The sequence below is a fragment of the Microtus ochrogaster genome, unplaced genomic scaffold, assembly GCF_000317375.1.
Source record: "Microtus ochrogaster isolate Prairie Vole_2 unplaced genomic scaffold, MicOch1.0 UNK82, whole genome shotgun sequence".
Taxonomy (NCBI): domain Eukaryota; kingdom Metazoa; phylum Chordata; class Mammalia; order Rodentia; family Cricetidae; genus Microtus; species Microtus ochrogaster.
Window position 1 is genome coordinate 1055758 of NW_004949180.1, and position 17070 is coordinate 1072827.

A 17070-nucleotide genomic window follows, 5' to 3' on the forward strand; every position below is an offset into this window, starting at 1 on the left:
GGGCATTTAGGTTGTTTCTAGTTTCTGGCTATGACAAACAATGCTGCTATGAACATAGTTGAGCACATGTCTTTGTGGTACGATTGAGCATCCTTTGGGTATATACCCAAAAATGGTATTACTGGATCTTGAGGAAGGTTGTTTCCTAATTTTCTGAAAAAGTGCCATACTGATATCCAAAGGGGGTTGTACCAACTTGCACTCCCACCAGCAGTTCAGGAATGTTCCCTTTACCCCACATCCTCTTCAGCATAAGTTGCCATCAGAGTTTTTGATCTTGGTCATTCTGACAGGAGTTGTTTTGTTTTGCATTTTTCTGATGGCTAATGGCTAAGCATTTCTTTAAGTGTATTTCAGCCATTTTAGATTCCTCTGTTGAGAGTTCTCTGTTTAGGTCTGCAGTCCATTTTTCTCTTGGATTATTTGTTCTTTTGATGACCAATTTCTTGAGTTCTTTGTCTACTTTGGAGATCAGCCCTCTGTCAGCTGTGGGGTTGGTGAAGATCTTTTCCCATTCCATAGGCTGCTAGGCAGTTATTCAAGTAAAACTCTGCCCAGAAAAAGCTGGTGCTCAGAATATTAAGTGGTTTACTCAGTGCCATATAAAATGCATCTTCAGACATAGTTTTTCAAGGGGCAGGAGATGCAGCTACATTGCTAGAGTGCTCACCTAGCACATATAAGGTCTCGGGGTTAGATCCCAAACATCACATAACACCAAGTGAGGCCGTGGATGACTGGCATCTCAGCATTCAAGAGTTGAGATTGAATATCCCAGGTCATCCTCAGCTACATTAGTTCAAGACCAGTTTAGGCTGATAAGAAAATCTGTCTCTCGAAACAGCAACAACCAAAAAGAACACGAGTAATATCTATTTTCAAAGCTCAGGCTTGAAGGTGTGGTGGAAGTTAAACACTATGTCTTCTCAACACTGTTACAATGACACTTGGAAAATATTGTCTCTGGTAGTCAAATATTAAAAAAAAAAAAACCAACCAAATATAAGGACATCCAGGCTTTCACAATCTAACTAAAAAAAATCACCAACAGGTATATGGTGACCAGCTTTGATTTTGTCAATTATGGCATTTTCCAAAAGCTGGCCAGCTATTACTATCACTTGCAACAAAGGGAAAAAGTCATGTCAAAAAAGCATAAGAGAACTACGTTTAGAATAAGGAAATCCCATTGCATTACATGAATTTTCTCACATGCCAAGGTCATTTTCAACTTGGGTTGGTTTTCTTGTTTGCTTGTTTTATCCCCCATATTTCATCAAATTTGCATTTGACTTGCATGGAGCTCAAGAAAATAGAGATTAGAAGGAAAATTACAATTATTAACTGTTTGTCACCAAAAAGTTAAGTGAAACTGCTCACAGGAATAGTGAAAGGGCATAGTTCGTGGACTAGACATGGGAGGACACTAACTGGGCATGAGTGGAGCGATCCATCCAGAGTGGGCCAGAGAAAATTTGATAGAAATTAAATGTGCTGTGGGAACTTCTTAGGCCAACAGCCTTTACGATACCGGCCCACTTTGGTGTGGTTTTATGTACTATAAATGCAGATGTAAAGCGTACGAGGGCCTCTTGGTTGCTGGATTTGGTTCCAGTTCCCAGTGCAAGCAGAGGACTGTAGATCGCTACTCTTTCTGTGAGTTTACCCCCTAGATAAATAGATCTTTGTTATACCCCATTCTTGGCTAGTGTGGAACTCTTTTGTATGTCAATAGAGATGCGCCCCAAGGTCCAACACCATGGGGAGGCTCCATCATGCACCCCACATCAAGGCCCAAAGCAAACCAGTCAATGCCAAGGACAATGAGATAGGAATTCAAAAGAGGTTGACAAAGGTCTGAAAAGAGTCCTGGGTCACAATGCCTAGGTAAAGACTAAGTAATGTTATTTTCCTCCCCTGTCACTTTGGTTGTCTTTAGGCTCTTCAGGTTCCTCATCATTAAAGCTAATGATTCTTTTGACACCATCCATCTACTGCTTGCTTTCAAAGAACTCATAGCTAGAAGGGACCTGGCTGGGTTCACTAGAGGCCCAGGAGCTGCTAACGTATTAGCATATGAGCACTGCTAAAAGAAAAGCAGATTATGCGACAACAATGACCTTACCTTACTAGGAGGTGGCCCATGGTCATCCAAGTAAGTGGAATTTCCTAGTGGGGAGAAAAGAACATTGAATGATAAATTTTTTAGCTCCCAAAATAATTCGGTGTAAAGTCAATTAAAAGAAAGGACATTCAGACATATTTCTAGCCTACGAAAGTACCAAGGGAAATGGGGTAATTCATCACCGCTCTGTCCGCTTGTGTTGATGTTACACATCTGGATGATTTTGGCAGGGGCTCACATGGGTAAACATGCACACAAGCACCAACAGGCGTAAACACACGACCAGCACCTAGTGAGTGTATTTCAGTCCACTGGGTCCGAAGCTTTCATGAACATCTATTGCCTGGAGGACTGATTAACACACCGACTGTCCAGCCCACTCCCCCAGTTCAGATCCAGTGGCCCTGCAACTGTGCTTTCGGAACCAGGAATCAAGCGATGCAGGCGCTGCTGGGCCTAGAACCAGACTTTGGAGAACTCGACCCTGTTTCTCCAGCTTGTCTTGTGCCTGCCAACTTCCTTCATCTTTCCAGCTTAGCTTGAATGTGATTAATAGTCTCCTGCTGGTGTGTTTTCACAGTACATGGTTATTGCTTCCTAATGAGCAAAAAGAGGTTCAGGGGGGCCAGGTGATGACTCAGTGGTATGAGAGAGTGTTAGCTACACAGGCATGAGAAACTGAGTTTGGATCCCTGATGTGGGAGTCCCCTCTGTATGCTGTGATTACCATTAATGCATAAAGAAACTGCTTAGGACCTATAGCAAGGTAGAACTTAGTTAGGTGGGGTAAACTAAACTGAATGCTGGGAGAAAGAAGGCAGAATCAGGGAGAAGCCAGATAGTCCCCGCTGGACACAGACCCTGGGCAGAACTTTACCTGATAAGCCACAGTCACGTGGCAATACACAGAATAGTTTAGGATATGAGTTAGCCAGAAACACACTTAAGCTATTGAGCAAACAGTATTACAAATAATATGGTGTCTGCGTAATTATTTCAGGTCTAAGCTGCAGGGAACAAACCATTCTAGTGGAAATAGAAAGATCTAGGGTCAAGGAGAGACCCTGTCTCTAAACAATAAGGTGGAGAAACCATTAAACAAGACATCTCAGTGTCAGTCATACATACCTGTGCAGATGGCACATGGACACACACATGGACACACACATGTGTCTCAAAGAAGTTTGGAAGCTTTACTAAGTGCTTTATTTATAAATAGTGCTTTAACAGATCCAAATTCCAGAGGTGGATTAGAACTGTTCCCATTAAAAAGAGGAGAAAACAAAGACCCGGAGGATTCCTGTTCATGGTGACACAGCCATTGAACTGCAGACAGGATAGAGTGTGTCTGGGTATCTGCCTATCTGAGAATCTAAGCATCTTGCCATCCTGACTGTTTTGTAGCCTCGGCACCGTGTGACACTGGATCATTTGGGGACATCTGCCTGGAATCTCCAAGCCAGCAGGAGAACTCAAGGAGCCAGGGAAATCTCCAGCAGCGAAGCAAGATGATAGGGTTTGCCACGGAAACAAACGTGAAAACACCGGAAGTTAAAGTATTATAAATAATAGATTAGGGAATATGATAAATGTCCTACTTTGAGTAGATGAAAGGTACTTTTGACGGTACACCATAAAAATAACTTAGAAAATTGGAATAAAAAAAGAAGCAGAGTTTATGCCAGGGACCATTCAACTGGGGACATTCTTCCAAACTCAATAAATAAGCAGGGTTTGGCCCACAGATTTTTCCACCCTGAGTCATCATCGATCTCTTTTGTTTTGTGGTCTCCTGATTTACAACCCACCTGACATCCACAGGGACTGTACTCTAATTGGCCATGTGTGTATATAACCAGACAGCAAGGTACACTTTCCACCACGAGACACGACATAAATACCTGCCATAGCATGACAAGGCAAGGGGAACCCTTTAAATGTGACCATGATGAACCATTTGTTAGAGTCTTATTACTGTGCCAAACCCCACCAGACACATACGCGAAAAGGAAGATCAATGTCAGACTTGATAAGAGAACATGTCTAAAGAGAGTTGCCTCTGTCTAGAAGACAGTATCCTACAATAATGCAACCAGCATAGTGCTCACCATGGGAATGGGTCTTCCCCCAAATGAAGTGACAAATCTCTCCCCCTCCAGACAGCATGCTTACCGGGTGTCCTGCTCGAAACTCAAAAACGGCTTCAACAACGAAATGCTTCTATAATTCTAAAAGTTTCCAGAAAAATTGAAGTACATTAAAACTATCAATAAGGAACATGAAGCCCAGAGGTCCTGATGAGCATGAGGGATGTCTCTAGACCTGGAGGGTACCAGCATGCACTTGTTCTCCCAGCATCCTCGTGTGTTTTGTCACCATTTACAGAACACCTGTGATTCTACAGAAGGACGTAGATGCCAAGTAAGAAAGAAGTTTCTATGTCGACCTTTTTAGATGATATAATAATTACTTGACCGAAGTAATGCTTTTTAATGATTTATTTTATTTAAATCCATGTGTATGGCTGTGTCTCTACATATGTGTAAGGGCACATGTGTGAGTTCCCTTGCTGACCATAGATGGTACTGGATCCCCAGCATCTGGAGTTATGGACAATTATGAACTGCCCAACGTGGGTGTTGGGAGCCAAATTTGGGTTCTATTCAAGAACAGCACATATTCTTAACTGCTGAGCCAGTCAGCCAGACCCTATCAGGCACTTTGAAAATATTTTTTTTCCCTAAAAAAAGACCTTACAAAGGGACATAAGCATTTCACCTAGGCTACCCAGCCAGTAGACACAGCAGAAACCAGACCCTTAGTCTGACTATTGTTGATATCCCACTCAGGAAGATGAACCACATCTTAAGATTTATTATCTTTTTATCTTTCTCCTCCTTTTCCTACCTCCCTTCTTTATAGAAGACTTTCAAAACCAGTATGCTGAAGGAGTAAGCCAACTCTAGTTAACCCTTCTTTCTGCACACAGTAAGGAACAGGCCTTATCACTACCAGCACTTTTCCAAGGTCCTGTAATTGTGTTAGACCAGGATATGTGTCCTTCTTTAGCTTATAGTAGCTCAGAGGCGCTAAATGTGTTACATACACTGGTAACAGACATTCATGGGATGGGTGGGGTGGAGGGATTAGCGCAAAGCTACATGGAGACAGGTATTTCTGTGATATGCACAGCCAAGTTCTCTCCTGACGTGTGACTGCAATTCCTTGGTATAGAGCTTTTTTACCCTAGAATCTTAGACTTTCAAAACTGCCAGGATGTTTGAAAATGCAATAGGCAACTTGTTCACTACAAAGATCAAAGGAAAACAAATTGTTATTAAAATGCATTGGTCAGAATAGGCTCCCAGGCAACAAAGCTGATCGGCCTTGCAGATGGTTATCTTCAGTGTTAACGCTCAGAGAGCTAAGCATGCACCCTAAGCCTTTGGGGGCCCTTGGGTGTAGAGATCAGGATATGAGTTCTGGAAAGGGAAAAGAGAGAGGAAGGCTAAGTAGGACGGGTTCGGGACCGAGGACGTGCTCTTATTTGACACCACATTCACATTCATGTGCCTGTGTACTCTAAATCCCATCCTACTCTTGCTGTCCTTTGTGAAAGACTCTTCTAAGGAAGCTTATCCACAGAGCGGAAGAAACCATCCACTTAGTGTGTTCTATCTAGGAGCATAGGAGTTACAGCTTGAACAGTCACCAGGGTCTCCCACAGCGTGTGTTATCAGGGTCTCTCTACTTAGAAACTATTTTTAGCAATGCCTTATTTTAGAAAACTCAGGTGAGAGTTGACGCTAAAAACAAGGTGGCCAATGATCTGGACTTCAGGCTGTTTGCCATGCCATATCCAGATCTCTATTGGCAGAGCCAACAGTCTAACCAGATGGGAACCATTGAAGCTTTAGATGACGAGACAATGAACATGGAAAACCAGACATATACCTAGCAAGCAGGCTAAATGTTGCTTTTTTTTTTTGAGGTTCTTAGAGGGTTTATTTTTATTTTTTTTTATTGAGAAAAGGAAAAAAAACAAGTTTCCACCACCTCCCAGCCTCCCATTTCCCTCCCCCTTCTCCCACCCTTCTCCCCCTCCCCCTACTCCTCTTCCCCTCCCTCTCCAGTCCAAAGAGCAGTCAGGGTTCCCTGCCCTGTGGAAAGTCCAAGGTCCTCCCCCCTCTGTCCATATCTAGGAAGGTGAACATCCAAACTGGCTAGGCTCCCACAAAGCCAGCACATTACGTAGGATCAAAACCCCGTGCCATTGTCCTTGGCTTCTCATCAGCCCTCATTGTTCGCCATGTTCAGAGAATCCAGTTTTATCCCATGCTTTTTCAGTCACAGTCCAGCTGGCCTTGGTGAGCTCCCAATAGATCAGCTCCACTGTCCCTGCCCTCTTTCGACACATAACATAAATGTTGCTTTTTGATGCAGGGAGCACCCCCAAAAGAGTGACATTCTACTCCAATTACAGTACTCTACATCCTCAAAGATTTCCATATGCACATTTGTAAAACAAAAATGATACTCATGGCTTGTAAGAAAATCATGAGGCTGATACCACTTGACAAAAATACTGAGAACAATGTCTGTATACAGTAGGCACCTAATAAGTACTCACTAGCAGTACTAACAGTTTTTCTAGTAATAGCAGCAGCAGGGTAGGAGCCACCTCTGTGTCTGTCTATCTTTATGGGGCTTTCATTCCTGCCTGCACATTCCACCTGCTTAAGAGCTTTGAAAAAGAAGTGCGATGCCAGGCTCCAGGCACTGAAACGCTGATTTAATTATTCTGGAAAAAGTCCCAGGCAGTTGGTATTTTTAAAAAGTTCCTTAGGTAATTCAAATGTCTAGCCAGGGCTGAAAGCCACTGAGCTACAACACAAATTAATATATTTCATAACTCGGGCCAAATCCAATTTTCTAGAAGCAAAGAAGGAATGTGTCCTTTCCGGACTCACCTTCACCAGAGGTCCCCTCCATCGAGGGTGATGAGGAGGTGACATATCAGGTCAAAGGTGAGTGCTGACGGACCAGGCGTAATCATGGAGCTACCAGCTGTGGGGCTGGTGACCAAGCAGGTTGTTGTAACACCTGCTCCAGGGGGTGTAAAGAAATTCCCTGAGAAGGCACCAGCAAAGGTCACCTTGGAGCTTACTCTAAACCCTTCCCGCACTCCAACATTCCCTGTAAAAGAGCGCTGCAGCGTGCACAGTTCCTGCAGCTAGTATGCAGCTCTGCGAACCCCTGCAAGTGAGAAGGTAAGTGAGTAAACCCATCATCTGCCTGGGGGTTCCCAGACTCAGCGTGACTTAACTAGCTGTTCTTAGAGGGTTTATTTTTATTTTTTTTTATTGAGAAGGCACGCACATACGACCTTCAGACACATTTTATGTTTGTATCCATGAGATCCTGAAGAAGTCCCCTGGGAAATCTAAAGCGAAGACACTTGTTGGTGTCAACCCAAAGAGTCACCTCCTGTCTCCAGGCTGTGGACCTGGTGGAGAGGAAGCAAAGGAACTTAAGCAGCGTAGATGAGCCGAGTGCCATATCTGAGGATGCTCTAGAGAACAACACAGTCATAAAGAAGCTGCCAGACTGTTGCCCTGGGCTAGCGAGATGGCTTAGCCATTTAAAGGCAAGGTTCACAGTCAAACTTCAGACTTGACGGATATCTCAACGCTGTATCAGACTACAGCAGAGGTTAAATAGTCATACTTGCTCTTATGCTGGAGGAGAAGTAGAAAGGACTCTGATATAAAAAGAGAAATGATGTAATGCCTTAGGTAAGACAGCACTAGGGGAACTGAGGGATGACAGAGCACAACAGACAGCAGAGCTGCTGGCTCCGGAATCAAAGGACCTGGTTCGGATCCCAGCCCTACCCTGGAGCTAAGCGACCTGGGAACTGCACTTGGTTGTTATTGCTGTTTGAGATAAAAACACCCCTATTTATAATGCAAAGACCTTACGCCACAGTTAAGAAAATCAACTATATTAAATGCAAATATACATTTTAAAGGTAAAATTAAATTTATTAGGTACAGAACACACAATACCTTCTGAAACATGACAAACCCTCGATGAGGAGTCACTGTTCTTTTTTTAACTATTTTTTTAAATTAATTAATTAATTTTTACATACCAATCCTAGTTCCTCCTCCCTCTTCTCCCCCTCCCCCCTCCCCCACCCCATTAAGGGATCACAGTAAACTACTGGGTCACCCTCTACTCTACCGGTGTGGACCCATTTGTCGTCAGCATTATTTATACTTGATATAAAAGTGTGGAAATTTCCAAATCATACTTCTTAAACGATATACTTTTTTTGGAGGATGGTTGTGGTCAGCTGAAAAACAATGCCCGCTAAATTGACCTTACCCCATCCCTTGCCGCCTATCAATGTACCATGGCAACCACAAAGAAAGAACTCATGGTCACTCCTCTGACATTACCCAATCTTATCACTTCCCCTTTGCTCTTAGAATTGCATTTATTACTCAGAAAAACAAAGGAAGTCTTGAGGCTAGTGAAGTAACTTATAATTTGAAAAATGAGCATTAATATAATCACTTGATGTTTTCCATTATTTTCTAATATTATCTTGATAGGCCCTTTAAATTGTACCCTTTTTTAAGCAATTATTTGAGCTACCTTCAGCAACGTGCTAATGAACTTGTACAACCTCGAGGGATATAATTTATTCTTGACTCTGGATCTCACATTAGCAGATCTATTTTTGCCTGAGCAGGTCCCTGAAGCATCAAAGCGTTTAGTACCCACTCCCTGAATAGAAACCCTGGTATGCATTAGTGTCGATGTCAGAAAGCCGCCTCCAGGCCATGTCAATGCAGATCAAACACTGCAGCTTGTCTCACACCTTCCTTCCCCAGGTCCTGTGGAAACCTGAAATCTTCTCTCCATTTCTCCAGGACAAGCCACTGCACACAGGATTCTGGGTACTGACCACACAAGTCTCACATGGCCGCGTCTCCCCTGGGTGTCTGGGCCTCTGATGCGATACTATTTATGAAGGAATAACTATGAAAAGGAACACTGCAGGCCCAGTGTTATGCTTGCCATATATAAATATATATATATACACACACACATATATACATATATACATAAATATATGCTAATGCCCCACTTTGCCCCTCTGACCATGGGTTCTGTTCCTCTAGGAGGTCCTTATCAACACACATCAGCCGCCATTATAATGTACCAGATGTCTCCAGTCAATGCATTTCTTATGATTTGGGAAATTTCTTGCTCAGCACAATTTAAGCTTTAATAAAACAATTTTCCACTGAATTAAAACAAGTGGCCTTATTACTAAGTATTTTTACAAAAATATCTTTAAAACGTTCTTACATGCTTACTCAGCCCATGAATAAAGAACATCCTGAAGACATCTTCATTATAAAAAAAGATTTCAAAAATTATTTTTAATTATGCATATTGTGCTCATCTGTCTATGTGAGTACAAGTGCTGGCAGGAGCCAGAGGCAGGTGACCCCCTAGAGCTGAAGTTGTAGGCCACCATGAGCCGCCCAACATGGGTGCTGGTAACCAAACTTGGGTCCTTCAGAGGAGCAACACATGTCCTTAGTCACCAAGCCATCTCTCTAGCCCCCCTGAAACTTCTTGATCCTACGTATGAAGGCTGGGCATTTAAGGCATTCACAAACAGTATTTACATTAAACTATTGTCATTTATGATTTAGAAAGTGACTTTCATTTTTAATTAAACGGAAAAGCAAATCAATGCCCTCTGATTTATTGCTAGCCCCCACACACTACCTTGCTTTATAAGTCATTTCTGCATTAAATCTGAATATGTATTTGGTAATGTTAAGGGTAAGTTTGTAGAAGGAAACTACTTTTGCCACCAAGTGGTCAGTACACCATTCCTCTTAATAACAAGTATAGATATATTTTATTTCTGAATTAGCTTAGGAATTTGTGGCAACCGTATTACAGGATCTTGCTCAGGTAGGAATGGAATGCCCGTCTTTCAGGCTCCCGTTTCCTTCCATTATGTTTTTGCCCCCAGATTACTACTACAGTCAACTGATCTAACCAGTAGGACTCCAATGGGCCCACAAACACAGCAGGCATTGGCTGGTACCTCCGCTTCTACCTAGCAGCTGGGCAAATCTCTTCCAGCAGAACTAGACTCCACTTGTCTGTAAGAATGGGGAGAGAGCGATGGCATGAAGGCCAGGCAGAATCTGCCCCGAGAGCAATAAAACACGGCCAGGCTGAAAACGTTAGCTTGCTTGTGAGAAGACAGTCATGGCTAGCCCAGTGCTCCTTCAAACCTAGGGCAAAGCACTCTGCAGCCCTCACTCCACATGGTACCTCTGACAGAACTAGGGGTTAGAAGCCCCATTTCACAGTACAGAAAGGGAGGTTTAGAAGGGGTAGGGAATTAGCCATGCTGGACTGCTTATCAGCAAGTGTTCCTGGACTTGACCTCACTGCTTGACCCTAAAGCCACTTTGTACCCGCCGTACCCTCTGCTTCACTCAAAGATTCCAGTCGGGGGCCTCAGTGTGTGACGACAAACTGATCCCTTTCAGACAGGAGTAGCCTATGAATAGCAGGGTCTTCTCTATGCCCTTGTAAGTCACGTGAGCCACTCAACAGCTGGACATGGACCTCTGACAATGTCATCAGGGGCACCCACCCAGGATAAAGGGCTATTCAAGGACCAAAGATTCCAGGAGCTCAGAAAACAGCCTGGTACTGACAAAGTGGGTGTGGAAAGGGGGAACATCCAGCTGCTGTTCCGATACAAGATGGCTGCCTTCCAGGGTAGAGCCACTTGGCAGCCAGCGTTGCTTTGAAATACTTGATATCAAAAGTTAGTGCAAAATAGAAATTCATTCAAACAATTACAAGAAACTTCAACATTACATTGTTCAACAACAGAAAAGAAAATGCTACTTGTTTCTTGACATGTAACTTCAACCAATGCAGACGTTTTTTCTTTTAAAAACTATTTGTGATTAGCCAAAATAGGACTTCCTGAATTGTCCTTGTGCTAATCTCTAAAGCCTATTAAAGAATATGTGTCTTCTCACATGTCGGGGACATGATGGTGTATGATGGCGCAGTTCATCCCAGAAGTTTTGGGAGGGCCACTGAAATCATGAGGGTCAGAGACAGGCTAAGAACCTGCATTTTTAAAGGTTGGAGGTCACTAATGCATCAATTATTGTCTATGAAAGATGGTCTATGACATTTCTCTAAGCAAGAACTTTCCCTCTGGCTTGGCCTTGGTAGCCACTATGACCTCCCTGAATGGACAAGACATACACACAGATCATATGAAGAGGGAGGGACGGACAGCAACACCAGACAGCCCAACCTCTCCCATTACAGATGAAAAACAGCTGGTGCAGCGTAAGTCATTAGGCTATCAAACCACCTGCTTAGTAGCAGAGTCAAGAGTAGCCCTAAGTGCTCATTCAACAGCAAATACAATAGGCTATGGTATGCAAGAACAGCCCTAAGTGCTCATTCAAAGCAAATACAAAAGGCTATGGGACATTGTCTTTAACCCTAAATAGTCCAGATATTCAGACTCTCTTGCCTAGCTTACTCTCTAGACTCGAACTGGAATGACAGGGCTGCTCTTACATAATCAAATTCTTTCTCCAGAAGTCAAAAATACATCATTGAAATGATTAAAACATATGATTCAAGCACCGAAGGCAATTTCTAAAGAAATTTCTGCAGGGAGTTCCCAGCCTCTGATTCGGGCATTCAAGTTTTAGCATGTTTGCTGAAAAGAAGCAACACGCGTGAATATCAATGTCAGGCAATGCTCAGACACACAAGAAACCAGGTCTCGTGCAGAAGTAAGACGTTACGTATCCGCAACAGTACAGAGGTGGTGGGGGTGGTGAAGCAGAAGCAGGAGGATACCTACGTCTTCCCACCAAGTTCTTGGCAAGACCTCCTCTGTGCCAGGCATTATTTTGGGTTCCAGTTCGGGCTACCATAACAAATCAGCACAAGCTAGCTGCTGACTGCACATGTATTTCTTCTGGCGCAGGAGCAGGATGCCAGTGTGGCCTCGCTTGTGTATGATCATCTCTTTCCTAGGTTCCTACACCATGAGAGGAAGAGAGCTCTGACCTCTTTTCTCGTTCTTCTAAGGGCACTAATACCATCGTGGGCCCCTATCCTCAACATTTGCTCTAAGCCTAATCATCTCCCAAACGTCCTCCACTCCCAAACACTATCACATTGTGGATAAGGGCTTTAGCATGTGGACTTTAGGGGAACGCTCAAACACGCAGCCCATGGAAGTTTGCAGTAGGAGGAGGTGACCGACACTAAAAGAATGGTCAAAAAGTGAGTGCATTACAACTGTGCCACCTTGAAGAGCGCGTCGAGGGCCTGGGTGGTGCAAGATGGAGCAGCTGAAGAGAAGGCAGGGTAGGAAGAAGAGAGGGTTGTCATGGAGATGGGGCAGCCTGTGCTGAAGCCTCGTGTCAGCAGAAAACTGGCCACTATGAGGGACTAGAGGCAAGTAGAGGAAATGCTTCCTCGGAATATGCCAAGGCACGGCCTCCGTTGAGCCAATTAAAAAACATGGTTGTATTAAATAAATCTCTTCCAAGTAATCACATGCATAAACATCAGTGTGGCACTGAAAGACACACCCCCATTATGCCCCAGCACGGCAGAGTCACACAGACTCCTCCACAGTCACAGGAACATGCATTCAATGTGATTTTGAAAGCCCTGGCAGAATCTGTGTGTTCCTGAACCTGTATGATTATCATTCTACAGACAAAGTGCGCCATGGATCCTGAACTGCATCGGTTTCTTCTCCACTTGACAACATGGGCTAAGGAAGTCGGCTTTCCTACCCAGCGAGAGGAGTCCTTCTGAGGGCACCCCTGCCTTGAATTTGCTGCAACTGTGGGTATGCCACCAGCTTTCAAAGTCACACTGAGCTCCTCACTTCTAAGGCAGTGCACAGTGAGCCTGGGGTGACAGCAGATGCAGGGCTTGAGGCAAAGGCCTCAGCCACAACACAGCAGGTAATCATTCATCATGGCATCAACTAAGTAGTGTCTGCAAGAAAAAGGCCGAGGGACCTGGCCAGGGTGTGGGCACTGAGCTGTGAGCAGGGTGTCTGCACGGGCAAGGGATGGCAGAGCCTTCAATCTTGTTAAGAATATCCTCATGACTTGAAACCAAGGTCAGAAGATGGGGTCTCACTTAGGAGATGTGTGGACAGCTAAGTGGCTCTGGGCTCATCTACTACAAGTCTACATGCATTTGAAGCATCATTGATGACTTGAATCATCAATTCAAGTTGATGGGATAAAACAACTCTCCATCTTCCCAAAGAATAAAGTGAGGTTATACAGTTTGGCGATATCAAAAATAGACACGAACTTGGGTCATGAGACTTCCAACCCATACAAAGAGTTCTGCATGTGGCAGGTGAGTGACAGACTGTTGTGAAATAATCTTATGTGTACACTGTGAAGATGTGTCACTTGGGTTGGTTTAATAAAAAGCTGAATGGTCAATAGCTAGGCAAGATTCTGGGGGCAGAGAGAATACTGGAAAGAGGAAAATAGAGTTGCCAGACAGACACAGAGGAAGTAGGAAAGCAACGTGGGCAGTACAGAGGGGAAAAAAAAAACCACGAGGCAGAAAGCAAACTAATAGAAATGGGTTAATTTGAGTAATAAGAGCTAGTTAGTAATAAGCCTGAGCTATTGGCTGAACGTTCATAATTAACAAGAAGTCTCTGTGCAGTTATCTGAGAGCTGGCTGGCAGACAGAAAAATCCACTTACAGTAGACCAAATGGTTCCCTAGAGTATCTGTATGTGTATAAGCACCATCTGCATGAAACAGGAGGCATGCTGAGCCTAGATCTAGGTAGAAGAGGTTTTTGAGGACAAGCAGGGAACTATGTCAGTGGCTCAGCCATTTCCTAAGAATGACAAATCACTGCTGCATGATTGATCAATTCTTTTGTGAAGGCTGGGGTCAAACCACACATATTTTAAAAATGAACACAAAAGCTCTTGTTTCCAGCTGTGTCTCCTGCTGGATGGGTATCCGAGCCAGGGCCTGGGGCCACTGGTAATGACTATCTGTGCCCAACAGTGTCTGTTATAACTTTGAGAGAGAAGTGGATGATAACTTGCCAATTGTTCTCATGCTTTAGGGAAATGAGTGGGAAGGATCACGATCCCGGGTGTTTCAAATAAAATGACGCACATGTGAACAGACTATCCGGAGATGCTCGTGAATGCCGTTGTCAATTTAGAAACAGCTTTGATGGCTCTGCCAGCCCAGCACAGATGCCATAGTTCAGAGCTAGCCCATCTGGGAGCAGCTTTCACATAAACTCTCAAGCAACACAAAGGAGAGATCGTTGTCTGTTCTATATGAGGTCTTCAAATGGAAAAGAGGGCTTTGACAAAGCCACCGAAATTACCGAAGCCATTCAGAACAGCAAGGCTCACAAAACAAGCAGCCAGTAGTTCTTGTAGCCCTGGTGCTCTCCATTCAGAGAGAGTGGGCTTCAGTAAATTCATCACCTCGCCCCTTTACCAATCACCTCTCACTCTGTGTGGGGACCATTTTAATAGTACCTGGAATACTTTGTGGTTTGTAAAACTATCATATCAGAAGACAAAATCAGCGAGAATCTTTTACTTCTGTGTTACTCTGTACACACAACACTGAAGAAACAAAGAGCAAAAAGAAGCACTTAGAAATCAGAAACTCCTTACCAAGGAAGAGAAAAAGTGACAAAGGAAAGAATGCTAGCTTGGAAGCCAAGTAGTCTTCAGGGGAAGTCCACTTAGCTAGAGGTGACCTTGAGCAAGGCTTTAAAGGTTCTGGGCCTCAACTTACCAATGACACAAGAATAGTGGTAACTTCTCAGGACAGAGACACTGACATTAACATTGTCATCAGCAAATTGTCTGGCATACAGGCGACAAAGTTCTCACAATTATAGTAAATAGAGCCAACTAAAAAACATGGTTGCGTTAAATAAATCTCTTCCAAGAAACCACATGCATAAACACCAGCGTGGCACTGAAAGACACCCCCAATATGCCCCAGCATGGCAGAGTCACACAGACTCCTCCACAGTCCCAGGGTCCTCCACGTTCTCCAGGATTGATGATGGACGGTTACACCCGAGCGTGCACTCAATGAGATTTTGAAAGCCCTGGCAGAATCTGTGTGTTCCTGAACCTGTATGATTATCATTCCACAGACAAAGTGCGCCATGGATCCTGAGTACTGCACCGGTTTCTTCTCCACTTGACAACATGGGCTAAGGAAGTTGGCTTTCCTACCCAGCGAGAGGATTCCTTCCGAGCGCACCCCTGCCTTGAATTTGCTGCAACTGTGGGTATACCACCAGCTTTCAAAGTGACAGTGAGTCCCTCATTTCTAAGGCAGTGCACAGTGAGCCTGGGGTGACAGCAGGTGCAGGGCTTGAGGCAAAGGCCTCAGGCACATCACAGCAGGCAATCGTTCATCATGGCATCAATCAGTTGCCTGGTTTCCAGGGCACTGATATAGAAACGGCATTTGCGAACCTTGAACATGTTCAAGATGAGTAAATTTCGTCTCATTAAGAGGCGTCTTTATAAAAACTGGTCTCCATCGACTGAATCAATCTATATCTACCAAAAATACTTATTGATCACCAGGGGCAGACCTTTTAATGTCAGGGAGAGGCCGGGCTGGGAAGGAGGCCTGTGAGCACAGCCATCTCCTCCGTGGAAGCGACGAGCCAGGATTAAGTGGCTTCCAGGAGATGTGTGTTAGTGGAACTTGGCTGGGGTGACCTCTGGGGTGACCTCTGGGGTGACCTCTGGGGTGACCTCTGGGGTGACCCCCTGACCCTTCTCCAGTTGTCATATCTAGATACACCTATGTGGTCTTTTAAACCACAGCAACAACAGCACCTTTTAACACTTGTGTGTGACTAGATTTTAGTCACGCACACACTTATTTCAGCAAGTACGAATACTATTAAAAAAGACTTGAAATCATAAGACTTTTTAACATGGGTATGACTCTCTTGGGCATAATATATGACAAATGAAATTGCTTTACATATGTAAATATGTGCATATAAATACAAAATTTGGCACTGTCTTAAGAAATGTAGCGACAAAAATTAAAAACTGGCTAATGCAAAATGAAGGAGTGACTTTTTTTCTTTCCTGGAGTGACTTTCTACCAGGGAAATGATATTAAGTAAGACACAGTCTGTTCTTACTGTCGTGATAGGAATTAGTACGTCACGAACACAAAGCCTTTGGGTTTCGGGACACAAGAACCGAGGTTAGGTAATGGAGAGATCGTTCAGAGGGTAAGATGTTTGCTAAACAAACATGAGGGCCTGAGTTTGAATCCTCTGCACCCATGCAAAATCCGGGTATAGCAACATGGGTCTGTAGCTCCAGTGTTAGGACGATGGTCACAGGTGATCCAAGGAATTCGGTAGTCAGATGATCTAGTCAAAACGACACACTGCAGTTTGAGTGAGAGCCCTGTCTCAGAGGTAGGTGGAGAGCAATACAGGAAGGCACCTGAAGTCAACAGCTGGCCTCCACAACTGAACTCACACACACACGCACACACACACACCACCCACGCATGTGCACAAAAGCTACAGATCAGGAAGGAAAGATTGACTGATCTGGAGGCCTTGGGCACTTCAGAATCAAGTAAAGTCACTGTGAGGAGAGGGAAGAGGGGGAAGACGAGGAAGAGGAGGAGGAAGAGGAAGAGGGCAGGAGGAAGGACAGCAGCAACAGTAGTAAAAGAGGAAGAGGAGGAGGAAGAGGAAGAGGGCAGGAGGAAGAGAAGAGACGAAGAGAACGAGGAAGAGGAGGAGGAAGAGGAAGAGGGCAGGAGGAA

General features: G+C 44.1%; 1 protein-coding gene across 1 annotated transcript in view; it reads right to left on the minus strand.

Annotated features, from left to right (window-relative positions):
• Nucleotides 1-17070, minus strand: part of Ust (uronyl 2-sulfotransferase) — a 285177-nt gene that overhangs the window by 159906 nt on the left and 108201 nt on the right. The window contains exon 2 of the mRNA XM_013354990.2: nucleotides 2126-2169. Within this exon, the coding sequence (XP_013210444.2) occupies nucleotides 2126-2169 (44 nt within the window). The remainder of the gene's footprint in view (nucleotides 1-2125; nucleotides 2170-17070) is intronic.